General features: G+C 44.0%; 1 protein-coding gene across 2 annotated transcripts; it reads left to right on the forward strand.

The window, feature by feature from the left end:
* The first annotated feature begins 1102 nt into the window (after positions 1–1102).
* DNAJA3 (DnaJ heat shock protein family (Hsp40) member A3) lies at positions 1103–26546 on the forward strand. Of its 2 annotated transcripts, XM_039885214.1 has the most exons (12): positions 1103–1344; positions 6453–6586; positions 9649–9732; positions 10495–10695; positions 11714–11866; positions 14555–14702; positions 15792–15856; positions 17340–17468; positions 18012–18127; positions 18897–18994; positions 24615–24730; positions 25323–26546. In XM_039885214.1, exons 1-11 carry the CDS (start codon positions 1104–1106, stop codon positions 24716–24718), a joined length of 1473 nt encoding a protein of 490 aa, XP_039741148.1. In that variant the 5' UTR covers position 1103; the 3' UTR covers positions 24719–24730; positions 25323–26546. The 2 variants fall into 2 exon arrangements, with proteins under 2 accessions (XP_039741148.1, XP_039741149.1); XM_039885215.1 differs by lacking the exon at positions 24615–24730 and having other exon boundaries at positions 1104–1344.
* Positions 26547–27624: the final 1078 nt, after the last annotated feature.

A 27624-nucleotide genomic window follows, 5' to 3' on the forward strand; every position in this document is an offset into this window, starting at 1 on the left:
GAATCCCCAGGTTCCCTTCCCATTGTTTGCGGGGGGTGGTGGTGGTGTGAGTGTGAAAGTTCAAACTCCTTTTCAAGACTTACCAGGTCAGGTTTACCTTTCTGGCCTCATCTCCAGCCACACATTATAAGTTTCGGGCTTAAGCGAACAGGGCAAGCACTTTCAACCTTCAGACATCTGCTTTTGAACTTCTTGCTACTTGGAATACTCTTCGCCTCTACCCAACTTGACCCTTTTTTTTTTTTTAACCAGAATGTTACCTCAGATGCCTTGCCTGACAAGCCAATCTCCAAAGCTATGAGAAATCCTTTCACCTGTGTGCCTGTAACATTGTTTATACTTATGATAGCATTTGATCACGTTACGTTAGTTTCTAAGGAGCCTGTCTCTCTCGATTCATCGTTGTGCTCCTCTAAATCCCAGCGCTGCCACTACCAGCTGTGTGTCCTTGGGCAACTTATTTTGTATCCCCAATACCCTAGCACGTGCGTGACACATAGTAGATGCTCATAACCTTAACTAAGTTCTTTTGGGGGGAACTCGGCTCTCACTCCGCGACTGCCAAGTTCACTACAGGTTTGGAGAAAGCTAACACGCTTAGGAGAAATCTGAGCGATCAAAGTCCGCCGCGTGGGGACTCAACCACAGAAAGTGAGCTTGAGGACAGGCTTTGGGAGTAGGGCAGATTCCTGCCGTTTGCGCGTACACTCAGTGAGTAGCACTCATGCAGAAAGACGTCAGGGGTCAGGAGGAAGAAAGCCGCGCATTGTATACTGGGATCTGCGCAACTGACGGCCGCAATGCACGCCGGAATTTGTAGTCTCGCCCCTTGCCGGGCCCCTAAAACCAGCTACATTCAGTTACAATCAACCACGGCCTTACACAGATAAGGTGCAGTCGTGATCGTTCAACACAAAATTAGGAGATTCAGCAGAGTAAGTATATCTACTACCACTCCAGAGGGAACCTCATTTTGGCGTTGTCTACCAAGCAGCATTGGGTGCAGCTGCGCGTGCTCTGTGTGCGCGCGCAGCGAGCCGCGCCCCCAGGTTCGTCAGCGCTGTGCGTGCGCGTGTTATCCTCATGAGCCCTTCTTCAGCCGGATGGCGCAGGCGCAGTGTCCCCGGGCCAAGATGGCGGCGCGGTGCTCCACACGCTGGTTGCTGGTGGCTGCGGGGACCCCTCGGCTGCCGGCTGCAGCGGGGAGAGGGATCCGGTCGCCCAAGGGGGTGGTGGTGGGGACATTGCTGGGCCGCAAATTGAGCATTACAGCCTTCACGCCTTCCTTGGGAGCTCGCGGCCCCGGAGCGCTACTGACATTGAGACCCGGTGTCAGCCTCACAGGTGAGGGCAAGCTCTAGCGCCCGAGCGGGGACTCCAAGGCCTGGAAGGGAGTGACTCGCCTCGTTCCAGCTACGTGGGTAGCGGGGTGGAGGGTATATTCCCACGTGTATGTGGAATTGCTTAGGGAGATGGGCAGGCAGGAAGCAGAGAGGCCCAAGTGACTACTCAGAATCGGAGAACAAGGGAGAGCTGCATGGATCTCCCGGCCGCGGGGGTGAAACGCCCCATAGGCCGTGAACCTTCACCTCTCTGTCAACATTTCTGGAGGCCTCTTTCTGGCTTATCGCTGCTCCCTTGCTCTGTTCCTTTCTCTTTCCTCCACCTTCTAGCCTGTAGCGGAAGGGAAGAGGTAACTGCCATTCGGTGAGCACCTGCTCTTGTCCTAAGGCACTTTGTGCCTCATCGCACTTGATGGTAACAACAACTCCGCGAGGTGGAAATCGTCACCCTAATTTTAAAGAATGGAAAACTGAGGTTCTAGGAGAGGAACTGACCCGCCCAAGGTCATAAAATTAGATAAGAGTCTCAAACCCAGAGCAGCACTTCTATAGCTTACATTCTTCCAAATAAATAGTGTAAATCAAAGACTACACTTAACTGCCTCTTTTAGAAGTCCTCGTTGGTAATTATAATAAAAACAAACATTTATTGAGCACTTACTATTTACTAGTCGTGGATCCTTTCCATGTGATAGACACTATTATTATAACATTTTGTAGATAAACTGAGGATTATATGTTAATTGTAAAATGTCACAAAGCTAAGAAGTGGTGGAGCCTTGATTCAAAACCTGCTGCTTTCTTAATAGCCTGGGTGGTAGAGCATTAATATTTATTAAGCCTTTAGGTGCTTAGCCATAATAGTTTCTCATGATGTGTGTTGGATGACTTCCATTACAGTGACAGAAGGAAGAGGAGGAATCATTGAACAACCATCTATGTGCCTGAATTGTGTTGGTTGTTTCTGTCCCCTAGAATTTGTGCAAATGATACTTAAACTGTCTATAACATTACAAAGATAATTAAAGGGCCCTGAACAGATAATTTACACAAGATAACGTCCTATTGGGGTGCAGTTTTGTAATGCTGTCATTAAATATCAGTAGTTGTGATTACTTTGTACAGTGAACAAACTTGCCTCTATCAGTGTGAGTGTGTGTGACTTGGGTAATTATTTAATCCCTTTGAGCCTCTCTCTCTCTCTCTCTTTTTTTTTTTAGGCTAGGCAGTCCTAGGTTGACCTCACAGATAGCAAGGACCTTGGCAGCTTACAATCCCTTATTTTTTATTTTTTACACCTGTAGCATCTGGTCTTCCTAGGTGGTCTCCCATTGAAGTACTAACCAGGCCCGACCCTATTTAGCTTCCGAGATCCTTTGAGTCTCTCTTAACTGTGAAAATTTATTCATTCATTCACAAGTGTTGAGGGCCTGTCATATGCCAGCCACTGTTCTAGGTACAGAGGATACAAGATTGGATGTGGTTTTGGATTGAATGTGGGGTTAAGTGATCCCATTTTTTAAATTCTTTTCCTGCCACCTGTATTTCCTCATGGATAGAGCAATAGTCTGCCCAGGTTTCCTTAGGATTATTTGGAGTAATATCATTCTGTATTTCTCGGTATGAACAAAGTGGTCATTTTTAGGTTTTGTTGACATTTTCTAATGTCAAGCTAAATTTGTTCATATCACATTTGTACAGTTGTGGGGAACATTTTTGATAACTGAATGTGAGAGAGAGACAGAGAGAAGCAAAGCACTAAGTACTGAGCCTTGTATGTGACCATTACTAAGGAACTGTATGTAGTCAGCTATCCTCCTGACCTATAGCCGGTGATGGGCATGTTTTGTATCAGGTGAAAGGTGGCATCTTTCCAGGTGCACTCTGATGTCACATCTAAAGTCTTCAACTTAGCTTCCAAACATTGGTCTGCAGTCTCATCTCAAATCTAGTAGTACAATTATATGACATAAAAACAACATTTTTAAATTTGACCTGTCTCCCAAAGGCAGAAAGATGGCAGTTATTTGACACTGGGTTGGCCATTCTTGGAACTACTTGGAGGCTAATCCTATTCTAGGTTATTCTAAAAAGGACAAAACATTTATTGGTCATATCTTGGGGAAATTTTGCCTATTAAGTGAACTCTTTCTAATTATTGTTAATCATTGATGCTTTTTGGATAATGTCAAAAGTCATCAAACTTGTAATAGTTAAATATGATTTCTCTTTATCCACATGCGGTTTTGTACCAATCTCACCCAAGTCCATTTTCTCTGCTCATAACGTTGAGGCTGCAGCTACCAGAGCTTTTGCCACTACCAGCCTCCACCTTCTAGTTTGGAAGAGGTGGGCAGGAGAGGCTGGAACCTGCCAGGGTAACCACTCATTCTGGAGAGAGGAGGAGATTGAGAACAGGAGTGCTAGGAAACTAGCTAGCTCTAGTGTTTTTCTCAAATCTGACCAAAGATTACAGTGGTCTCCTAGCCTCTACTGCTTCCACTGTCTGCTTTTTATATTCCAGGAACTCTAAGGTGCAGCATCTGGAAACAACTATTGGGGATACTAAAAATAGAGATTTTCTTCCTGGTTCTGATTTTAATTATTCTGACCATTCCTACTCATTGTCGGATTATCCCTTATCTTGAAATATGTCACCCTGGTGTCTTTTGTGCTCAGATTAATTTTAAGTAGTTTCCCAATCCTCATTGGGTTTTTTTGTTTGTTTTTGAGAGCTCTTCCTCTTGTAAACTCTGTTGTTTGAGGTGGCTTCCTATTGCCCTCAGGATAAAATCCACACTTTAGCATAGCACAGAGGCTCTTCTGCTTATTCCTAAATCCCTTTAATCATCATCTCTAACCACCCCTCTACCGCAACCATGATATACAGGCATGCATACACATACAGAGTCTCTAGTCAGATCACAGAATCTGCAGTTCCTAAATGCACCAATTCCTTACACATGTGCATACACACACAGTCTCTGGTTTCATCATAGTACCTGCAGTTTCTAAATGCACAGGACTGAACCACTCCCTCCAACCAAAGGTGATCATAAGATTTAGCAGCCAAACGGGGCACTTGAAAGTGAAGGGATACTGTTGCAAATAATGCCAGGACTAGAGGAGTATATCTGAATAGATTCGAGCCCCTCCATAGCCTACGTAATTTCTACAGTTTAACATCATGTGCCTTAGAAGACCTTCCCTGAACTTTTTAGAAATTGGTTGCCAGTGGTTCTCAACTAGGGGTGATTTTACCCCCCAGGAGATGTTTGGTAATGTCCGTAGACATTTTTTTAGTTGCTCACTTAGTGGAGAGAGGGCAGGAGGGGGTGCTACTGGTAACTAGTTGGTTAGAGTCGTACATCTTCAAAACATCCTACAACACATACTAGGTATATTAGTTTGTTAGGGCTTCCGTAACAAAGTATTGTAGATTGGGTGGCTTAAAAAACAGAAACTTATTTTCTTTTTATTCTAGTTTTGGAGGCTAGAAGTCCAAGGTCAGTGTTTTGTCAGGATTGTTTCAAAGAGCCTATCTCCAAATATAGTCACCTTCTGAGGCGCTGAGGGTTGAGACTTCAACATAAGAATTTGGAGGGTGAAGAACACAATTGAGCCCATAACAATTGGACAGGACCTGCTCCCTGCCCCACCTCAAAGGAGGAAACTGATCTCTTCCTTCACTGGTGTAGAAATTGAGAAACCCTGATTGGTTAGGTGACCCTTTCCTGTATTCTCATTCTTCTTGTCTTTGTGTGCTCATATCTCTTCACACACTGCTGCCCACGCTTCCCCTGCTAGACTGCTAGACTCTTTGAGGGCATTAGCTTTGACTTTTTTATTCATCTTGTATCCTCAATGCCTAGTACAGTGTTAAGATCTTGAATAAATGTAAGCTCAGGAGTGCAATGCCTTTGAAAGGTTTACTGCCACATCCCCAGCATGGAGCCTAGTTAGTGCCTAGTAGGTGCTCAGTGAATATTTTCTGAATATTCTCCTCTATAGGCTAATATTTGACTTAAAAACCTGGAGCTGCTTCATGATCCTCATTCTTTTTCTTGATCCTCCTGTCCCTTCTGCCTTAACCTGGTCCCCTTTCCCTGACAATCTCTCCCTCCCCATCTTTCAGTTGTCACAGAGTGAGTTGAGGATAGGAGGCAAGACTCGAGGTTGTAGAGCAGTTCCCCCAGCTTTACTTTGTGACAGGCCAGTCCAAGTGCTCTGCTTCATGCACTGAGGGCAGTTGAGTAGATATGTCTGTTAGCCTTTTCTCCTCGCTGCTGATGCAAGAGGCGTGAAAGGAGGCAGGGCATGTAGTCGCCTGCCATGTGCTTTGATTACTTTCAGGTTTTCTACGCTGTGTTAGATAGAGGTTCTGGCCTTTTAAACTGCGTGTCTATAGATATGTTTTGTTTTTAGGGGAAGGGGTCAGTGCTTTAATCAAATTCTTTGAGAGATGTATGACTCTAAAGACTGAGAATCATTTCTTTAACATGATGGTTCTCAAACTAGAGCATGTGACAGAATCATCACCTGGAGGGCTTGTTAAACAAGGCCTGCTGGACCCCACCTCCACAGTTTCTGGGGTGAGGCCTGAAATTTTGCATTTCCAACAAGCTGATGATGCTGCTGGTCTAGGGACCACACTCAGCACCACCCAGTAAGCAGATATCTAAGATTGCATGGTAGAGGAAAATAACCTGGGTAGTTATTAAGCACTAAGTGAGTCAAAGCACATGGCAGGTGCTCTGGTAGTGTAACAGTAGCTAAATTCCTTTTTAATTTTTAATCATCTTCAGGTGCAGACCCTATCTGGCATACAGTTCTTTGGTGGTTAAATGAGGCTACAGCAATAGTGTATTCCAGCAGGATCCCCCTCGCCCAGTTTTATATTGACATTGTTTTATATTCTTCATATACAGTGGCCTTAGCCATTTTTGAAGTGCAGTAATTTTGATCTCCAGTGGGCTTGGAGGAGAATAGGCCCTAAAGCTGTGACCTCTTTGCTTCTTCACAGGTATAACCTCACTGGTTGTTTATTCACAATTTCCTTTTGTTGAGCATATTCCCAGAGTGATTTTTATTTCCTTTTTTCTTTTTTAGGAATAAAAAGTTACCCTTTTGTTTGTACTGCCTCTTTCCACACGAGCACCCCTTTGGCCAAAGAGGATTATTACCAGATATTAGGAGTGCCCCGAAATGCCACCCAGAAAGAGATCAAGAAAGCCTATTACCAGGTCTGTATGGAAGCCAGATTTTAGAGACAAGATTGTAGAAGGAATGCTATTGATCAAGTCTGATCCTGATCAGTGCAATATGTATGCCCATGTGTATAGGACACAGATAGCTGACAGTATAGAATGATATGATAAGACGGGCTTTGCTGGGCTGTGTTTCTTAGTATATGATGCTGTACTGCTTAACACTTCAGAAAATGGGGAGAGTCAGAACCAGAGGTTAAAAAAAATCTTTTCCAACAGCTGTTTTTGTACTTAAATTTACTCTGCACCTTCTGAATCAGTAGACATGCTGGTTTAAGTTTTAGGTAGTCATTCTTTACATTCAGATAAAAGTTTATGGACTTAGAATTATTTCTTAACTCAGAAAGTGTGAAATTCCCGTCGTCATAGCTCACACTGTGTTAGGGCTAATTGGTAAAGTGGCATATGAGTTATCTACACCAGTGGTTCCCAGAGTTTTGCTCTGATCAACAAAATTAAAAAATGGCGGCACCAGTGTAGGATTGCCAGCTTTTCTATTTTGCCTAACGTAGATATTAAAAATAACAGTACAGTTTATTAATGTCATTTGATAAAAGAGCATTTTAATACTTTAAAAATAGGAAAGCAATAGTATCAAAAAAGAAGAGATCTTTAAATTAAAGTTAAATACAGAAATTAATTATCTTTATAAAAAATTTACTATGATTCTTAAATTTTTCTTTCTTTCTTTCTTTTTTTTGGTGGGTGAGCAAAAACTTTGTCCACGCCCAATATTTGTGAACCAAATACTGATCAAGACCAGACCTAACAGCTTCGTTGGCTACTTCCTCTTACTATTTTTTAAAGTGCATGAATCACTGGTTTTTAGTATATTCAAAATTGTACAATCCCCACCACAGTAAATTTTAGAACATATTTAACACCTCAAAAAGAAACCCCATACCATTAGCACTTATACTTCAGTCTCTTCTCTCTGCCCTTGCAATTGCTAACCTGCTTTCTGTCTCTATGGATTTGCCTATTCTAGACATTTTATAGAAATGATATCATACACGTCTGGCCTTTTGTGACTGTCCTCTTTCTTTAGCATAATGTTTTCAAGGTTCATCCATATTGTGGCATGTATCAGTACTTTATTCCTTTTAATCACAATATTCCGTTGGAGGGATATGTTACATTTTATTTATCCATTCTTCAGCCGATGGATATTTGGATTGTTTCCACTCTTTTGTTATTATGATTAGTGTGGCTTTGAACATCCATGTTTAAGTTTTGTCTAGACATATGTTTTCATTTCTCTTGGGTATATACATAACACCTAGGAGTAGAATTTCTAGGTCAAATGTTAACGCTCTGTTTAACCCTTTGAGGAACGGCCAGACTATTCCAAAGGGGCTGCATCATTTTGCACTCCCACCAGCAGTATGTAACGCTTCCAGTTTCTCCACATCATGGCTGACACTTCTTATTTGTCTTTTCGATTCTAGCCACCCTAGTGAGTGTGAAGTAGTGTCTCAGTATGGTTTTGATATGCTTTTACCTGGTGACTAATGATGTTGAGCATCTTTTCATGTGATTATCGACCATTTGCTGTATATGCATTCAGATTCTTTGCCCATTTTTTGAGTTATCTTTTATTATTGGTTGTGATAGAATGAGCAAAGGCACAAAGGCATGGGGATAGAAAGCAGAGATCCTGGCTTGGGAAGAGTGAAAAGCATGTCTTTCCTTTTGAGCTGGAGGAGAAGGTAACTGATACAAGGGTGGGAAAAGATTGAGAGGATGGATTCAGGGGCCAAATTAATGGGGCATTTGAGGCCTTTAGCAAGTGCTAGAGACTTAATTTAAGAGAGAGTAGGGAGCCATTCAAGTTTTTAGTTGTGGAAATAAAAAGATTAGGTAAAGCTGTCCACTTTAAAACTGGAAATTTTTTAAGTAGCCTTTAGAGAGCAATTACTGGGATCGGACTTTGATAAAATGTCATTTAATCCTCGTGGCAAGAGGTTTGGCGAGGTTATGCCAATATGTGGCATACATGAGACGAAAATACAGGTCTTCCTGACTGTGAAAGCCTTCCTTGTGCTCATCTTCTGAGTGTTCTAGCATATCTTACCTTGGCATTGGAACCAGCCTTGCCTTTTGGACCACTGTGATCTCCTGGCCATGCTTGAGACATGCGCCCCCCCGCCCTGCCTCCCCACGTTGCCCCCACTTCAGGGCTTAGCACACAGCCTCTGACATGATTCCATATGCTGATATGAGGACCAGCATCTCCAGAAGCAGATTAAGCAGCCAGTGCTGGTAGTGATGGAGCTAGTGATGGCCTCCCAAGTCACTGTCAGCTTTAGGATTCTGTGCACTTCCTTGCCTTCATATACAGAACCTATCTGGTAATTTTGACTTTGAAAGCTCAGTAGTCACAGCAAACATACTGAACACGTACAAAACACACAGCACTGCTTAGTGCAGCCAGAAGGTAACCTTCATTTTAGAGCTGCACAGCACACCCTGTGTGCTCTACACAGTCGAGCAAGATTTTTTTTTTAATATTTAAATCTATATTTTGAATAGGTACTATATTCCCTTTTTTCAGAATTCAAAAAGCAAAAAGGTGTATCCAATGAAAAGTCTTCATCCTTCCTATTCATTTACTTCCCTCCTGTAGCAATTAATGTTACCAGTTTATTGTACGTTCTTCGAAAGATAATTTATACAGCAAATGTTCCTCTTTTTACATAGATGATATGTTATATTCTTCTTTACATAGATGTTCCTCTTTTTACATAGATGATAGTGTACCAGATACACTATTTTGTATCTTTCACAAAGGTGCCTAAGTTCTAAAGAATTAGTTTGTTATTTTTGGTAGAGAGTTGTTGTGGTTGAAAAATGTGTACATATCTCAGATTTGAAGAGAGGTTTATTTTAACATCTTAAACCTTGTTTTAAGAATTGCTACTGTTTGTAAAATCTTAGAGCAATAACTGCTATAAAGGAGGTGAGATGTTGACTGGTTTTGGGGGTTCAGTTTTAGTAATCATCTTGTGTCCATAGTAATTTACCATTACATTCCATAGCTTGCCAAGAAATATCACCCAGACACGAATAAGGATGATCCCAAAGCCAAGGAGAAGTTCTCCCAGCTGGCAGAAGCCTATGAGGTAACGCGACCCACCACTGTGTGCAGTCACCGTCATTCAGCTGCGTGTGTGCATCAGAGTGTGCTGCTGCACATGGTGACCTGACGTGTCAAGGTCTAGTATGAAGGCTGTGTTCCTGCACCAGAGCACCTCATTGAAAAATAAAGAAAAAAAGATTCCCAGGTCTCACACTAGATCTAGCTTGGATTCTAAACAAAAAATAGAATCCAATAGTCTGTATTAACAGAGTTTGCCCCAGTTATTTGGACTTGTAGCCAGGTCTGAGAACTCCTTGTTGGATTAGTTCTACACCTATCTGATCACCCCGCTCCTACTTAGGGCATGGCTATCTGGTGGGGATGGTGGATCTTGTAAAAGTAGAGGACCATCACTGCCCTGAAGGAATTTAAAATATAATCAAAGGGGCAGAACATACATGAAGCAACTGCTAAACAATCCCAGAGTAATTTAAAAGTGGACCTTCTTCCCAGACTTTGACCATGCCAAAAGGTTTCAGGATATGTCACATATCTGCTCTGTGTGTGTGCACATCCCCCCACTCCCCTGCAACCATTTGAAAGTACATCATAGGCATTGTGTTTCTTTATTCCTAAGTGAATCTGTGTGTATTTTCTAAGAACAAGAACTTTCTTTCCTATAACTACAGTGTATTTGTCAAAATCAGAACATTTAATGTTGATACAGTACCATTATCTGTACTTGGTGTCTGTGTCCCTGAGCCTTGGGAGACCAGGAGCCTGACTGCTGTGCCTTTCTTGGTAGGTGCTGAGTGATGAAGTGAAGAGGAAGCAATATGATGCCTATGGCTCTGCTGGCTTTGATCCTGGAGCCGGAGACTCCAGACAGAGCTACTGGAAAGGAGGCCCCTCTGTTGACCCAGAGGAGCTCTTCAGGAAGATCTTTGGAGAGTTCTCATCATCATCTTTTGGAGATTTCCAAAGTGTATTCAGTCAGCCTCAGGAGGTAAGCTGCTTGTTTTGAAGAACTATTCAAATTTTAGCTGGTAAGTGTGATGCAAACAGATTTTATCAGTTTCTGTTTCTCAAAGAAAAAGGCAAAGCAGCCTAAAGGGAATGATCCGGAGGCAGCCATTTTGGTAGGAAATAATTCCAATTATTTGAAAAATTGTATAGGTAATAATGTGTCGCTCCATTTTGACTTTAGTCTTGTAATTTCTTGACCAGGCAGCACCTAAGGCTCTCAGAGTCCAATATTATTAGGGTGTATATTATCTAGAGCTGCTACATTATCCTAGGAGAGCTCAATCCAATAGGGAGACACTCTAAATCTTACCTCTTCCATATTTATGTCCAAATAAGACCTCAGAGTTGAGAGAGGGAATGTTTTCTGATTTAAGTTATGTTTATGGATTGTTCAAGCTGTTTGTTAGGACTATACAATATTATTCATGAATAGTTTGTTGAAAAGTATTTTCACTTAAATTAAAACACATTACCTCTTAAAAATCCCGAGAAGTAGAGCGGAATCAGTAAATTGAATCCCATTCATTCTTACTTGGTAGAGTACAGGTAAGTAAAGCAGTTAAAAAGTAAAGTAACTTGGTGGAAGAGATGAATAGGCAGAACATAGGGTTTTTAAGGCAGTGATAATACTCTGTATGATTTTATAATGTTGTATACATATTATACATTTGTCCAGACCCAGAGAAAGCACAACACTGAGAACGAATCCTAATGTAAACTGTGGGCTTTGGGTGATTATGGTTATCAGTGTAGGTTCATCCTTGATTAAAAGAATCTACCACTCTGATGAGCGATGATGATGGGAGAGGAGGCTGTACCTGGGTGGGACCTCCTCTGATGGGTGGGAAATTTCTCTACCTCCTTCTCAGTTTTGTTGTAAACCAGAACTGCTCTAAAAACTAAAGTCTTTAAAAGTAAAAGTAAATTAACTGCAAACCTCTGGCTAGCACTCTGCCTTATTTTAAGAAAGATGACACACCATCCCTGGATTTCTCTAGTACATCATGGAGTTGACGTTCAATCAAGCTGCCAAGGGTGTCAACAAGGAGTTCACTGTGAACATCACGGACACCTGTGAGCGGTGTGATGGCAAGGGGAATGAGCCTGGCACCAAGGTGCAGCACTGCCACTACTGTGGCGGCTCCGGCATGGTAAGCGAGTCAGAGTCCCCTGGCTGCCCACCTCTTGCCCACCCACACTTCTCCTCACCATTCCTTTTTTTCTGTGCTCCTGTGGATTTTTTTAGTAGTACCTAAGGCTTTGAGAGTTCATAACTAGGTGGGACTGTTTTATCTAGAACCTTCTGTATTTTTCCAGGAGTACTTTGTCTTGGTCAGCAATACACACAGCAAGGAAACTCTGCTGTCTTCTCTAAAAATACACTTTAGGATATCTCGATAATTTGAAACCAGCTATGGGCTGTCAGGGACACTTACATTTGCTTGAACTATAATCATTTATTCTTTTTTCTTTTTGGTAATTTGTTGATAAAATTCAAACTTATAGAACATATTAAGAACCACTCCCTATTCCTTTTACCCAGCTTCATCGATTGTTAACATTTTGTCTCATTTGCTTTGTCATTTTTGGTGTGCTCATTCCATCCTCCTCCCCCTCCCTGTGTGTGTGTTCTCTGTATGCACGTGTGCAACACACTTACTCAAATTTATTCAGTTGTCCTTACAATGTCCTTTTTTTCCTGGTCCAGGATCCAATCTGGGATCTTACACATTATTTGCTTGTCATATCCTTTGTCTCCTTTTATCTGGAACAGTTTCTCGGCCTTTCTTTTTCTTTTACGACTTTGACATTTTTCAGGAATACAAGCTAGCTACTTTGTAGTATTTTCCTCATTTTGGGTTCATACTTCCAAGGTATAGTGCCCTTTTCAGAGGATCGTGTTGACAGTCACGCTGTGTCAGTTTGTTCCAATAGTGATGATATTACATTCAATCACAATCAGGGTAGTATCCACCAGGTTTTTTCATATAAAGTTATTATTTTTCCCTTTGAAATTAATAACAAAGTTGTGATGAGCTTGTACTCCTCTAGAGGGCGCTCTTGGACAGGATGAGAATTCACTGTGGCTACTATCCTGTGAGCCGAGTTGCCATTTGTTACAGATACTTAGACTTTTTTTAATCGATTGTTCCATTCTCTCTCACTACTAAGGTCCTTTCTCCAAGGCCTGTGATTTTTTTAACATTCTGAAGTGAACATATTTCTCTCCAAACATACCGTTTGAGAGAAAAAATATTTGTAGCACATTTGCTAAAGGATTAGTATTCTTAATATGTAAAGGGCTTCTTCAGAATAATGAGAAAGAGACAGTAGCTCATAAGAAAAACTGGTCAAAATGAACAGAAGAGGAAATGCAAGTGACCAGTAAACATTTCTCACTAGCTGTTACGGAAATGCAAGTGGAAACAAAAATGTGCCTTTGGCTCACCCTCCAGATTGTATATGTGTCAGTAAAAAAGTGGGATACACAAGAAGACAGTGATAGCTGTGCCTCCAAGGAACATAACTGAAATAATTCGGGGTTAGGGGTGGGGAGAGACACCTAGCTTTTCACTATACCTTTATTTTTTTTACTTTAGAGTTTTGTACCATGCACACATATTAACTTTTCAAATAAATATAACACAGAGATTTTCAAGTGTAATTATTTGTCGTGGCAATTTCACCTTTGGGAATCTGCCTTACAAAAAAATAAAGAGATCAGAACAGAACGATACATCTGTAGAGATTTTTTTCTGCAGCATTAAAACATAAATATTAAAATGGAAAATGGAATCTCTATATATTGGCCTGGAAGAATGTTCATGATGTATTATTAAGATAAAAAGAAAAGCAAATCGCAGAGCAATATATATAATATACTCAAACCATAACATTTTCACTTTAAAAAAAGACTTTTATGGAGAGAGAGTGAGCTGTGGCAAGAATACCTCAAACTGAACTTAATAGAGTTGGTTACCTTGCGAGTCAAGGTGGGGAGATTAATAACTTTTTTTCTTTTACATATCTTTTGTATCTTCTGATTTGCCACAACAGTGTATTTAATAATTGAATATCCAAATACGTTAAGTGAAAATGTCAAGTGAGGAGCTGATGCGAGTGGCCACAAATCCTAAGGCCCCAGCAGCTCTGGGAGGGGCGGGGGAGGCTTCTGAAGGATTAGGAAGAGGATGGTTGACATGGGGAATAAGGAGAAGACACTCTAGGAGGAGGAGCCTGAGCAGCACCATTGCCTGCAAGAGGAGCTGTTTGCCTTATTGCTCCCGGGTACCCGTGCTGGGGGATGGGGACAATGGGAGGGGACCCTGGTGGTGGGGGGCGTTGGAAAACTCAGCCCACCTCGCTCTTCCCATGTGTCACTAAGGGGTCAGAGAGGCCTGTGCTGCGCCTTCCTTGGAGTGGGCAGTAACAGGCTCAGTGACCAGACTGGCATCTCTGGATGCATCCAGTTTCACTTTCCTCTTCATTTTCCTGTTTTCTTAGCTATCACTTTTGTAGTTAGAGGGGGAGTATTCTTTTCAAAATGTATTTGCCGAGCTCCCAGAGGTTTCAGGAATTTCTGTAGAGAGGCAGTATCTCACTTTTCAGTCTCACGTAATCAACTTGGTGATTTGGAATTCAGAAGTTGGTGGGTTCTAGGTCAGATTAATAGTTTGAGCCAGTACCCCTGTGTTTTTAGGCAGTCTGTTGTAATGCATATGCACACAAAGCATGAGTCTTTAATGATACATTACCCTTGTACACCTTGTGGTCCCAGAGCCTCAGCTGTCAGAATTTACCAGTGTACTTAAGGGTCCCATTTTTCTCCTTTTTATCAGGAAACCATAAATACAGGCCCTTTTGTGATGCGCTCCACGTGTCGGAGATGTGGTGGCCGAGGCACCATCATCACGTCTCCCTGTGTGGTATGCAGAGGGGCAGGACAAGCCAAGCAGAAGAAGAAAGTGGTGATCCCTGTCCCTGCTGGTGGGTCCTGGACTCTTCCACACACAGGGGGCTGAGAGCCAAAGCATTGTTTCCTTGTGAGGTGGCCGTTGCAAAAGCCATAGCTAAAGCCCTGGAGTCCCCAACTAGAGGAACTAGAATCACCTTGCATTTTCCTCTTTGTACCAGTTATCCTTAAAAATCTACACTTACATGTCACACTGGGGAGAAGGGACTTGACATGCCCACTCTTTCCTATGCTTGGTGAAGGAGCTCCTCCATCACCTCCAACTTCAGTCCATGAGACCAGCATTGTCCTCACCATCAGCCCAGTTTGTACCACCACCCCTCCTCCTGGACCCAGGGACATCCTATGATTGCTCTCTGCAACCAGCTCTCAGTCCCAGGGCGCTCTTCAACGGGGCAGTCTGATCATGTCACTCACTCTGTCAAAGACCCTGCAGTGACTCGCGGGGGCTGAGAATTGGCTGCTTCTCCTGGCCCCTGCTGCCATCTTCAGCCTTCTCTCTTATTAGCCCCTCCTTTGTTTTCTGCCTTGCAACTTTCCTGACTTTCATCTATCCCCTTGAACAGGCCGTAATGCCTCCTAGAACAGAGCCTTTGTGAATACAAAGTGTCTGAAACTCACCTTTTCCTATTTCAGTGGTTAACTTTGTTCTCCCGGAGCTCCCAGCTCAAGTGTTGTCCCTTCTCTAGGGAAGCCTTCTGGAACCTTCTCTGTTCCTTAGATGTACCTTAGTCTGGAATTGTGACCTTTTCCTTGTAAGAACATGGTTCTGTTTGTAGTGACACATTATGTTGTTTTTTGATTAATATCCATCTCCCCTACTGGACTGTATACTCCCAGAGGTACTATGTAGATCTGGCAGAAAGCAGGTGTTCAATAAACTTGAATTAATAGAAAGAAGGTGCTCTTGTTTGGTTATGAATTATTGCATAGTGCACCTTTGAAAAGTCATACTTGTAGCCATGTGGGATAACTGTAGTGTTCCTTGTTAATAAGAAACAGGAACGAGTAAGGAATTTGGTGGGTCGTAAATGGATCTAGGGTAGAAACTGCCTTGGGAGGTCTCCAAATAATCATTCTCTTTCGAACTTTTGTTCTTACAGGAGTTGAAGATGGCCAGACTGTGAGGATGCCTGTAGGAAAAAAGGAAATTTTCATCACGTTCAGGGTAGGTGCTCTGTTTGCACAGCCTCTGTTGGGGACTTGCTCTCCTGGAGAGAGTGTGGCCAAGTCCTATCATGAGAGAGGTGGGAGCTTCAGAGAGCACATCCTGCTGTCTGCGTTTCTAGGGGATCAATGGCCACCTTGGTGGGGTTATTAAATATGTTACCTTCAAGCTTTTGTTTTAGGTGTGGAGAGAACAAAGCTTCCTCGAGTTGTTTACAAGTCAGAAACAGGATAATACAAAACACGTCCCCTTGTGTTTTTATTTGCGTGTCAAATTGTTAGTAGGGATAGTAAGTGCCAAAGGGACAGTTTTACTATTTACAAGGGCAAACCCAGTTTTCTGAGATAAGGGAAACCCTAAAGGAAATAACACCTTCCACTGGGAGTTACTAGATATATACCTTAGAAAAGCTCGAAGGTGCTACAGACGGATGCACAAGATGTGTGTGGCGGCCTCGTTCATTGTAGTAAGACAAAACAACCTGTTGTCTTTGGAGAAGAGAATGGCCAGGTGAACTGCACTGTGGTCACAGAGGACCGCAGAACAGTCAGAAGGAAGAAACTGGACCACATGTGAAAGGAGACTTCTCAGTTACAAAGAGAGGGAAAGAAAGGTTGCAAGAAGATATAGGGAAGATCATCTATATAAAGTTTTGAACCACACGAGATGGTATTATATGTTATTTAGAGATATGTAAATACGTAGTAAAAGTAAAAAGATGCTTGTAGGAATGACACGTACTAAATTCAGTATAGTAGTTAACTCCAGAGGGGTGAGGAGGGGGCAAGGAGACTTCACTTGCATTTGTAACATCTTATTTGTAGTGTTATATTATCTATTTTGTGGTTTATATACATGGGAAATATTTCGTAATTTAAACCAAAAATAATCTAAAGGATGAATCTTCTAGACTGAGAAATCAAAGACAAAGACAGCAAACTGGAAGCCAATTGATGAGAAAAGTTTGGTAGAGAATTCAGATTCTGTTCTCATCTAGTAAGAGAAGAAATTGAGAGAAGAAATCACAGGAAGGCAAAGAATGTCTGAGACATGACAACTGCTTATAAAATCAAAATGATTCTAATGCTGTCAGTCTGTCTTGAAGGTAGTGCGTGCCAAATGACCATTTGGAAAACTGTTTTTGCCTTTCTATATGAATTGGTCTGTATTCTTCTTTACTTTCTAGTAAAGTAAGGTCTGTTTTAATGTCCAAAAAGCCCATTTTACTTTATTTTCCTGAGCCCGAGGAAGTCTGGGAGCTCCTGCATTGCCGTATAGAAATGAATGTGACGTGGCACTCTTGGAGCCTGGCGTAGTGTTGCGCTTTGGCGAAAGTCTGTTCTTTCCCTCAGTGCTATGCTGCAGGCACAGACGGCAGAGCAAATGTCAGGCCCTGAGCTTGGCCTGCCAAGACTTGGGGCTGGTGTCCAGTCTCCAGAAGGACCTCTCTGTGCATGATGCCATCTCTCGTGCTTGGCCCTAGGTGCAGAAAAGCCCTGTGTTCCGGAGGGACGGCGCAGACATCCACTCCGACCTTTTTATTTCTATAGCTCAGGCTATCCTCGGGGGGACAGCCAGAGCTCAGGGCCTGTACGAGACAATCAACGTGACGGTAAGAGGGCCAGAGTGCCGTTTCTGCCCCGCTCCTACTTCATTGCTTTTTTTCTTTTTTCTTTTTTCGAAATGGAAAATAGCTGACAAATGGCTAGAACCTTTGAACAACCAGCATGTGGGGGATTCAGGGAAGATGAGGTTTAGGGGAGGCAGGAGAAATGCCTGGCCATTCCTTGGAGGTGAGTCACAAACTGTGGGCCTTGAGTGTCATCACCAGGGACAGCAGTTCCTGGCTCACATCCCCTCTTGTACTGGGCCAGGGAGCAGCCTCAGCAACATACTCCTGTGTTGGCTTTACCTCTTCCTCCGTCTGGCTCTTTGTGTTCCCTCCCTTGGTTCACCTCCACAAACCACCTGCCCCCACAATCTGCATCACAGGGTCTGCCCTGAGCAGACCCAGCTTATTAGCCAGTTTGCACATGGTGGTTGGCGGGCTCTGTCTAGAAGCCCAAATGCAAGTTCTTTTCAAGGAATAAGATTGTCTATTTTTCATTTGAGCAACTTGAGACCAAGGAAAACCACAGATGTCCTTTTCTTATAGATCCCCCCTGGGGTCCAAACAGACCAGAAGATTCGAATGAGTGGGAAAGGCATCCCTCGGATTAACAGTTACGGCTATGGAGATCACTACATTCATGTCAAGATAAGAGTTCCAAAGTAAGCACCCCCTTAGCCACAGTGAGGCCTGTTTATCTCTGCACTCTTCCGCCACTGAGCAGGGGCCAGCTGAGGGCTTTTTACCTGCCAGCATGACAGTATGGTGGCTCAGCACCACCAGACTGCCTGGCTCCATTGTGCCTCTGCCACTGGAAGCACTGAGGCTTGGGCAGGTTACTTCTTTAAGTCAAGTGTGTCTTGCCCGAGTTCTCTATCTGCAAAGTAGACATAATGAAAAAGGTTGACCTGCTTGAGTTGGAGGATTAAATGAATCATACACAGGGAACACTTACCTATTGCTGCTCTTGTTGATATTATTATTGCTCTTGGGGCGCTCACAGTCTGGTTGGTGGGAGAGGCAGATCTATAACCAGGTCATGGCGCAGATGTCTGTGTCCTCTGGGAGAAAAGTCCAGGCAGAGTGCTGTGGGTATATAGAATAGGCATGCTGACTCTGCTTGAGAGAACGGGGTTTCCAGCTCTCCTTTTGATTAAATAATTGCCTATGTGTGCACACATAAACACACTGTGAAAACTCTCCACCCCCACCAGTAAATTATTTAGCATAGCCACAGTGACAGTTGTTTAAAACAGCTTAGGGTATTTTAGGAGATTTTCTTTATAGAAGCTAGGGTGTGGCTCTCAGGGTCAGAGTGTGCCCTCTGCCTGAGTTGGGGTTCCTGTATTTTCTGCTCTGTGTGGGGACTAGCCAACTCTTCACCTTTAAAGAGCTGCCCAGAGGAACGCTTAGAAACTGCTCATTCCACAGGAGACTGACAAGCCGGCAACACAGCTTGATCCTGAGCTACGCAGAGGATGAGACCGACGTGGAGGGGACAGTGAACGGCGTCACTAACACAAGCACTGGTAGGGTGGCACGGTGGCATGTGGGCATCTTCTCAGTCCCTCGGAGAATGAACAGTTTGGAAGCATGTCGGGGTTACCTCTTGAGCATCTTTGTGGAGTCTCCAGAGAGCACGGTAGAAAGAGGGGAGCTGAGGGCTTGGAATAGCTGCATACAGCTGTGCTCCAGGTGCAGCTGCTCCTCCCTTCAGTCTTAGTTCCAGACCACTTCCTACCAGATAGCAGCCCTGTGTCTCAGAGAGCTGCTCTTCTGACTGTTATCCTTGGTTCTGCCACTTGCCCTATGACCTTGGGCACATCTCCACATGAGAGCTCCTGTAACAGCTTAGGAGAATATGGATTGGAAGGCTTTATGCATTCCTAAACCACAGTGCTCCACCAAGATTGTAGAGTGTCTTGTAAACAACAGCTACCACAGCAATAAAAAAACACGGTCACATGACTCCAAATCTGCCTGCTCCCAGCAGGTTTAACTTTGAATTCTTCTGGCAATGAACAAATGCCTTATTTACTCTGAGCTCAAATATCATGCTCCATCGGCAGAATGTAGTTAAATATTAGTGATTTGATACCAAAATGCTTGTAGGCAGGAACTTTGCCGATGGGAACCGTGGCCACAGCCCTTTTCCCTTGGGGTTGAGGGTGCTCTGCTGTAGAGATGCTGGTTCTCTGCTGGTTTGGCTCCTCGGTCAGGACAGGCTGTGCTGAGGGTGTAATTGGTTTCAGCTGCATAACATGTTTCCTTCTTGTTACATCATTTTGTTTTTGTCTGGGTTCTGGATGCTCCTCTGGTGTTCTCAGAACTTGAGTGAAATTAGAGTAGCAAAAGGTCATTCAGAGCAGGTGATCAGAGCAAAGGTTAGATCTCCCAGTGCGGTGGTCTTGGAGGCCCCGTCTCCTCCCCTCCCCTCCCCTCCCAGGTTGGGTTCCCAACAGCAACAGCCTTTGCATGGACTTTGCTGAACTCCTGTTGAGTCCAGGGTACCAAATCCTCTGAAAAAACAGCTCCACAAATCCTGTCTGTAGCCTGACCAAGCATGGATTGGACACATGTTTGAAATAATTTGGTACATAGACTTTCCTCTTATTTTCTTACATCCTTGAACTAAAAAGAAGTGGGAATAGTGAGAATTAATTATTCCCATGTAATTATTTTCAGTTATTCCATGTAACTCTAATCGTGCACTTCCAGCTCTCGTTCCTGAATCCTAAATGTTCCCATAGTCACGTAGCATGTGAGATTTGTTCTGCAGACAGCTTAGCCATCCTTCTCCCTTCTCCACTCCCTGGAAACTTCAGGTTTGCCTGTGCTGAGCCCTGCACAAGGATATGGGCCTTGTTCACGATATTAGAATGCTGAATATTAGTGATCACCAGTTGTTGTTTTAAACTCCTTTCTGATAGCTTAACTTGAGAGTTGAGCATATAGTCAGTTTATGATTGTCCTTAGAATCCTCATTATATTTGTAGTTCCTTGTCCTGATGGCTAATTCCCTCTTGCCTCATTTAGCCAGGATTTATTGGGAGCCTCCTGTGTACCTGAAACTTAGTCAGTTCTTTCTTTTAAGTTTTGTTGATATAATTATGCTGAGTATAACAACTTTAATATATGCATTGGATGAGTTTCTGAAAAGTTGTTTATAAAATGAAATGGATATACCAAATTATATATTTTTTCTAATCCCATTGTCATTTCAGAGTTGTATTCCAGTGGGAAATTTGGCTCCCAGACGTAATTTTTTAAATGGCATTTAAGAATCTTAGAATTGGTGCTGTCAGTCTGCTACCTGGTTGTGGTTAAGCCTCTCTTTACACTCTGAAGAAAGTTACTTTTACAGTCCACATATAATTCCCATTTCCTGATACCTTCATTAACAGTGGATCTTATTCATTTTCGTGCCTCAACCTTTTACTTCAAGCATTTAACAAAACATATTAACTAAAGTTATACTAGAAGCAGTTGCATTCAGTGATTAGTGGTTCTTGGGATAAAGTGTAGTTTTTTCTATAGCCTCTAAGTACATGTGAGTTAGAGAGTCCTTAGAGACTGAGGAGAGTGGTTGCAGATACAGATTGATTCCTGGGTATTTTTGCTTTCATTATGGGAAAGAGTACCTGGAAGGCATTTGGCATAGATAACAGTTATGTAGGAAACTGACCTAAACTTTTTGGTGGGTTTAGTATCCTTTGTGTATTTTTGTTCCCTAATGCTGCTGAAAACCCTAATGGCTGACTCTAGCTTCTTTCCCAGTCTGTGCTTAAGCAAAAAGACATAGGAGATTGGGGCACTTTGAGGCTACTGTGTGACTTTTTGAGTTAGAGACACAGTGTGGCTCATTGTTTGTGTTTGTGGATCATCATTAATTCTTGTGACAACACACATATGAACATTTAGCTGTAACTGTGGAAACCCGTTCCCTAGCTCATCATTCAGGAATTCCACCTGCTGTTTCTCTTTGATGTGGCTGACAGTGTTGACCATAGACCCCCTTTATGCAGGGCGGAGGCAAGAGGAAGATGAGAGAAGAGACATGTTAGTAGAATGAGAGGCACTCTGCCGGCTCAGCCTGTGTGTGTAAATGGCTCAAGGAGTTAGGCTGTAAGTACAGACCTGTACCTCCACCTGTGGGATGGGTCCAGTCCTCAGAAGTCAGATCCTAGAGTCCTGTTGGCTTCCATTCCTTCAAACAAATGTTCATTTATCATTTACTGTGTTTTAAGAAGCGATGCACGCAGAGAGAGGGTCTCTGCCTTCATCTCCCTACAGTGTAATGAGGGGAAACGGGGCAAGCATTGAACACCCAAATAAGTGCTAGACCTTTCTTATAACACTAGGGGTTTGACCCAAAAAGGTGGCACAGGTTTACGTAGTTAGTGTTATCCGGTTACTCTTCCCTTGGCATCACTTTACAAATAGCCATCAAACCGCTCTGACTTGGAATCCCTGTCTGTAATAACTACTTTCTTCTTCGAGTCCCCAGCACCTTGCATAGCACCTGGCCCAAGGCTGGTTCATAGTAAATGTTAGCTGAGTTAATTTGAATTCATTTTCCTAACCATTGGCTGGGAAATCCTCTAAGGAAAAGAGAAACATAACCCCTTCTCAGGAAAGCCATATGTGGCCTCAGATTGGACCTCTTCCTGTGGTTGTCTGAGCAGCCCCTCCGGCTGTGGTCTCTTGAAGGTACAGACTAGAAATCCCTGTTCAGCTGAGGAACTTCCACCATGAGCATTTCCTCTTTATTCTAAAGTGTAAAAATTATGGACTAGCTCTATTGAAAGCAGCTTTGGAAATACAGCGCTGGTGTTTGTATCTTGTAATGAGACCAGAAGGTGCTTGAGTGCCCAGGACATCCTGTAAATATGCTCCTCCTACCACAGACAGGTTCTCAGAGAAGTCAGGACTTGGAGAGAGAAGAGCCGTGTATTTATAGACTGTGTCACCTACGTGCAGAGGCTCACAGTTTATTTCTAACATTTGGTGCAGAATTTTAAATTCAGTGCTTATATATCCTTTGATGTCCTGACCAGTAAATATTCCTGAAGGAGCCCATACCCCCGTTAGCCAGATTTAAAAGAAAAAAAAGGTAAGACTATGTTTCTGGTATAAAGAGTGAGGAAAAGAGGTAAGACTATGTTTCTGGTATAAAGAGTGGGTGCGTGTCTGTGTTTTATTGTTTTACTTATTTTTTTGTTACGAATTATTAACTAAATAACCAGGTGCTTGTTCTGGTTCTCCCAGACTGGCCGCCATAGCTCAAATACCGTCATGGCCATGGGGCACAACCACTTTCCATCTTCCCTCAGGGTGACTAGGATGGCAGAGTTGGGGGAGGGGCGTGGTGGCAGTCACTGAGTGTTTTTGTGCCCCGCCGGGACTGGTGGTAATTAAGAGCTTAGGTTCTGAGGTGAAAAGAGTCATGTCCCAGCCCTGCCGTTATTAACAGCAAAGACTTAGACAAATTACTTCATCTCTCTCAGCCTCAGTTTCCTCATCTGTAAATTTGTAATAATAGTAGCACCTGCTTCATAGGATTCTACATGATTAAATGGGATTATGTAGGTAAAGCATTCAGCACAGTACGTGTCACATGTTAAAATCTCCATTGTCAGTAACGCCTAGTGTGACACATGTGAACTCACTCAAATGAGCACGCACACACACAATTTGCTGTCCCCTTACCAAGGGCATAACGAAATTCAATACTCTTGCTGTCTCTTGTTCTAGGAGGCCTAGGAGTGATGGGAAATTTCTGGTTTATGGATCTCTTTGTGTTAGAAGGGTATTTTTTGTTACTTACATCTTTATGTAAGAAAGGGGATGTGAAGGACTGAGGAACGGCACATCTGGCAGTGGGCACCTCTCAGAGGGACCTGCTGCATTGATTATGCAGCACCGGGGTCCTCATCTGGGGAGTCGTTGGAATTGGGTGTCACCTGGTTGGCTTGGCTTTGGCGATTGCTCAGACTTCTGTTAGCATGACCTTTTTCAGGGCCACCACTGTCTCTGACGACATTTCTGAGCTCTGAGGGCATACCAGTCCACAGGACTTCCCAGGGGTCTGAGCCCAGGATGACCTCACCCCATCCCTGCAGGGGGTCTGTTCCCCTCAGCCTCTCATTGAGGAAGATGTTTTAGATTGAGATCTGGGACCGTGACCATTTTTTCTCTGCTATTGACTCTGCTCGGCATATATCTCCTAGCACATTAAAAATGTGCCCTACAATAAAAATGTAGAGCCCAGGTCTTTAGTCTTAACTCATAACAAAAGTTTGCCTTCCCTGTATAGTGTTTGGCCGATCTTTAAAGTGATGCATTTGTGTAAGCAGACTTGGTCTTGGCAGTCTCATGCTGGGCCTTAAAGAAATGGAGCAGCCTCCCTTTATCTGGAGCATCTAGGGTTAGATGCCCCCAAATGGGGATAATTTGCCCAGTGACATACAGGATCCTCTGCTGCTGTCACTACGGATAAGAAGTACACATGTCCTAAGATTCCGAGAGGCAGTGAGTCCCTCCCTGAGTGTCCCAGAGACGTTCACATGTACAGAGTGTGGAAGCTGGTCTGTTGGTCTTGACATATGTTCTTCACCTTCTTAGAGCTGGTGGCATGGTGGTTAAGAGCCTTGGCTTTGGGGTCCGACTACTTGGATTTGAACTTAGTTCTCCCTCCCACTTACTCTGTGACCTTGGGCAAACCACATAACCTCTCCATGTCTGTTTTTTGTTTTTTTCACCTGTGAAATTTACCTGTAAGGTTATCCTAAGGATTGAATGAGCTAATGTGGAGCTTTGTGGCCTGGGCTATATTTTTGTTACAGTTGTTAAGATGGTGACAGTTGATGGTTGTCAGGCTCTGTTTCTTATTTCCCTCTTGTGGGCCAGTGACTTGGGGAGCAGTTGATGTACACTAAGGTGCTGAGTGGCCTGTTTGCTTCAGTCATCTGAAAAGGCGAGGTAGCCCTGGCCAACCTGGGAGTGGTCTCCTCTCCTCTCAGGGTGGCATTTGGTGGCTCCTTGAGTGATGAGACCCTTGGGTGGTCAGGCTGGGGTAGGCGGGGCCTGGGATGGGATGCATGGAGGTGTGCGCCCTTGACCCCAGTTCTTTCTGCTGTTTGTGCCCAGGTGGCAGCACCATGGATAGCTCCGCAGGAGGCAAGGCTAGGCCTGAGGCTGGGGAGGACAAGGAGGGATTCCTTTCCAAACTTAAGAAAATGTTTACCTCCTGATACCCAGCCGAGGTAGGAGACCCCTTGAGGTTTTTCCCCTTTGTTTCCCTTTGTGAACTAATCCCTGTTTTCCCTCACTTTAACCAATCTCATGCCCCTCACCCCCCTGGAGTTGGAAGAAGTGCCAGTCTCAGGTGTGGTATATCTGGCTCCCCGTAGAGCCAGGCCTCTCTCGGTCCATGGAGACACCCACATTAGGTGATGTGGTAGAGTCAGCGGCAGTACAGGGCGGAACCAGACTGCAGTGAGAGGCTGCACTGGGGGCTGCCTCCCCACCTTCCCTCCACCAGCTCCCAGGGGCGCTGCGTCCTACAGTGGTGGGAACCAGGTTGCCCACGGTCACAGAGGGTGAGTCATAGCAGAGCCAGGCTTAGAACTCAGATCACTCCAATTCCTTGCCTATTTCATAGTGCTTATTCTGCCTGGGGACGTAGGGCTGTGTAACCTCGGGGGGCTGCCGAGAGATGGGTTTGCTCACTGCGGGGTCTCAGGACCCACATTTTACTTGTGCGGGTTCCTGGTGGCTGCATAATAGAAGCTAACCCCCAGGGGTATGCTGCTCTTGTGATTCCAATGAACTATAACCGCTTATGTCTTGGCTCAGGAAAACGGTCCACTGGAAACTAGGCCGGGAACAGCAGCCCCTCCTTTGGCTAGGGCACCTCGGAGACAGAAGGATTCCAGGACAGCAGCACTGAGCCTGGCCTCCAGAGTCCCTCTGGACTGCCTTGGCAACAGCACGTCATGGGATAACACACCTTTCCGCTGAATGGACAGCCCCTGGGCAGAAAGGCATGGCCTGCCTAAGGGCTGGTAGAAGTTTCCTGTCCATGGGTAGGTAATTCGGCCTCTTCTCACTCAGACAGTAAGACAGCTGGATACTTCTTGCAGAGCCAAAACTCTAATTTGGAATCCAATGTGGTGGAAATCTTAGTAAATAATTAAAGGCCATGCTTACAGCTTAAAAATGAAGCCTTAAGCAGCACCAAGTTGTGAAGTGATTAATTTTACCCTCATCAAACCTCCAGGAGGTTCTGGAATGAGTCTTTCCTGACAGGTCGTCTTTTCCAGGAACTCGGGGCCTGCAAGCTCCACCAGCATTATGCACCCCTCAGCAGGATGTCCCTGCTCTTCTTGGAGTTTGTTTTAATTCCCAAAGGTACCAAGTAGCTGGAATATGGGGGCCTTGAGGCTGGGGAGGCACACACAAAGAGGAACCCTGGAAATGCCGCCCCTGACATGGGTCATGATCTTTGTTGGGATGGATGGTCCTCCCTCCCACCCCACCCAAGGTGGGCTCTTATCCCTGGCTATTGATTTCTGTTGTCCTGAGCCACAGGCGACTGGGGCTCCCACCCTTCTGCTGGACCACAGCCGCCTCTGGCCACAGCCTGGGGCAGACTAATGGCCTCCTTATCTGGGAGCCCTGCCCCTGCTGCCTGCCAGGCCTGGTTCTCACCACTTATACTGTTGACACCTGTTTTCAGAATATGTTTGAATTATTCAGTGCTAAGAATCATCATCTTTTCCTGTATAAATGTTCAGAAAAGGAAAGCACAGTCTAAACAATTGAAGGCTCTCTACCATCTAGCCAGAGCAAAACAGTTTCTCTAGCCTCAGCTTGTAGGATGTACGGGGTCCATGTGTTTCCATACCCTGCTGCTGTGGTAAGACAGGCTGATGGAGAACATTTCTGAGTAGTTTCCTTTTTGTTTTCCTTCATAATTTACTAAAATAAAGCATCTATTAGTGTCTGATCTAAGAATGTAAAATGATTCTGTATCAATGTAAATAAGATTATCTACTGCAAAAAGATATTTAAAACCTATGTTGTGGTCACTTCTTTGAAAGACTTCAAGCATCTTTCTACAGGTGGCTTAGCAGGGCCTTATGGTGTTCCTCTGCAGATCGGGCCACCCTGTGTCACTGCTGGCCTTCCCGGGGCTGGTTGGAAAGGTGGCTGGCCTTGTCCTTGGAGTCACACCCACCCAAGATCACACACTCACTGATGGATGGGTGGTGGTCTGACAGGCACTGATGCTTTCCAGCCCAGATCTCAGAGCAAGAAGCTTGCCATGAGATGATGTGCTGATTTCAGTGAATGTTCTAGAAGTTGGTCTGTAGCTTCTTCTTGGAAGCATGTGCCGTGAGATGTGCAATGCAGCCTCCTTATGTCTCATGCAGATCACTGTCTCCCTCGACTAGATTTTTTTTCCCCCTCCATTACTTTCAGAGGAATATTAACATTTTTTTGTGTTAAAATTTTTGCTCATTGTAATTTCACTAGTCTGGCCTCCTGGAAGAGACTGTCTCACAAAAGCCCTGATGCTGGCATGGGTGGCCTGGGCCCTGAGCACATCGTCCGGGTTCTGAGCCAAGCAGCTTGAAGTGTAAGCACGCTCGCTGGGTTAGGTGAAGAGGCTAGGAAAGACCCGATGGGCAAAAAAAGGGGCTCAGCAGTGACCTGCCAGTTTCAGATACTTCTTCCTTTAGCAGACCTTTATTGAGTGTCTGTTATGGACTCTCAGTGTGGGTGTAGCACGATCCTAGACCCGGGAATAGCAGCAGAGAGGTAGGCAGGAGTCTCTCGTGACAGCTGAGTTTTCTTCCTGGAAAAGTCAGCTGAGTCCTACTCATGTCCTATCTTTTGAAAATAGAAGTCTAGAGGAAATCTTTGAAAGAGAAATGTGGGTTTTCTTGCCAGCGAGACACCATTATTGCTGTACTAAGGCGTCCTTCCCTTGGTGTTGGAAGGTAGCAGTGCAAATCTGTAGTGACAAGTCCCACTCAAGGCTTGGTTTGGGCTTATTCCCACAGCTGGCTCCTGAGGCATTTGTCACCAAACAGCTTTGCAGACTCTGAGTTGGGGCTAGAGCATGAGATGAGGCATTTAAAAATACAAAAAA

This window comes from Pteropus medius, unplaced genomic scaffold (assembly GCF_902729225.1).
Source record: "Pteropus medius unplaced genomic scaffold, Ma_sr-lr_union100, whole genome shotgun sequence".
Taxonomy (NCBI): Eukaryota; Metazoa; Chordata; class Mammalia; order Chiroptera; family Pteropodidae; genus Pteropus; species Pteropus medius.

Bases quoted from the DNA above. Each gene is read 5' to 3' on its own strand.
- DNAJA3 (XM_039885214.1), top strand. From the start codon at position 1,104: ATGGCGCAGGCGCAGTGTCCCCGGGCCAAGATGGCGGCGCGGTGCTCC. The intron at 1,345-6,452 runs GTGAGGGCAAGC...TTTCTTTTTTAG, and splicing joins ACCCGGTGTCAGCCTCACAG to GAATAAAAAGTTACCCTTTT. The intron at 11,867-14,554 runs GTAAGCGAGTCA...CCTTTTTATCAG, and splicing joins ACTGTGGCGGCTCCGGCATG to GAAACCATAAATACAGGCCC.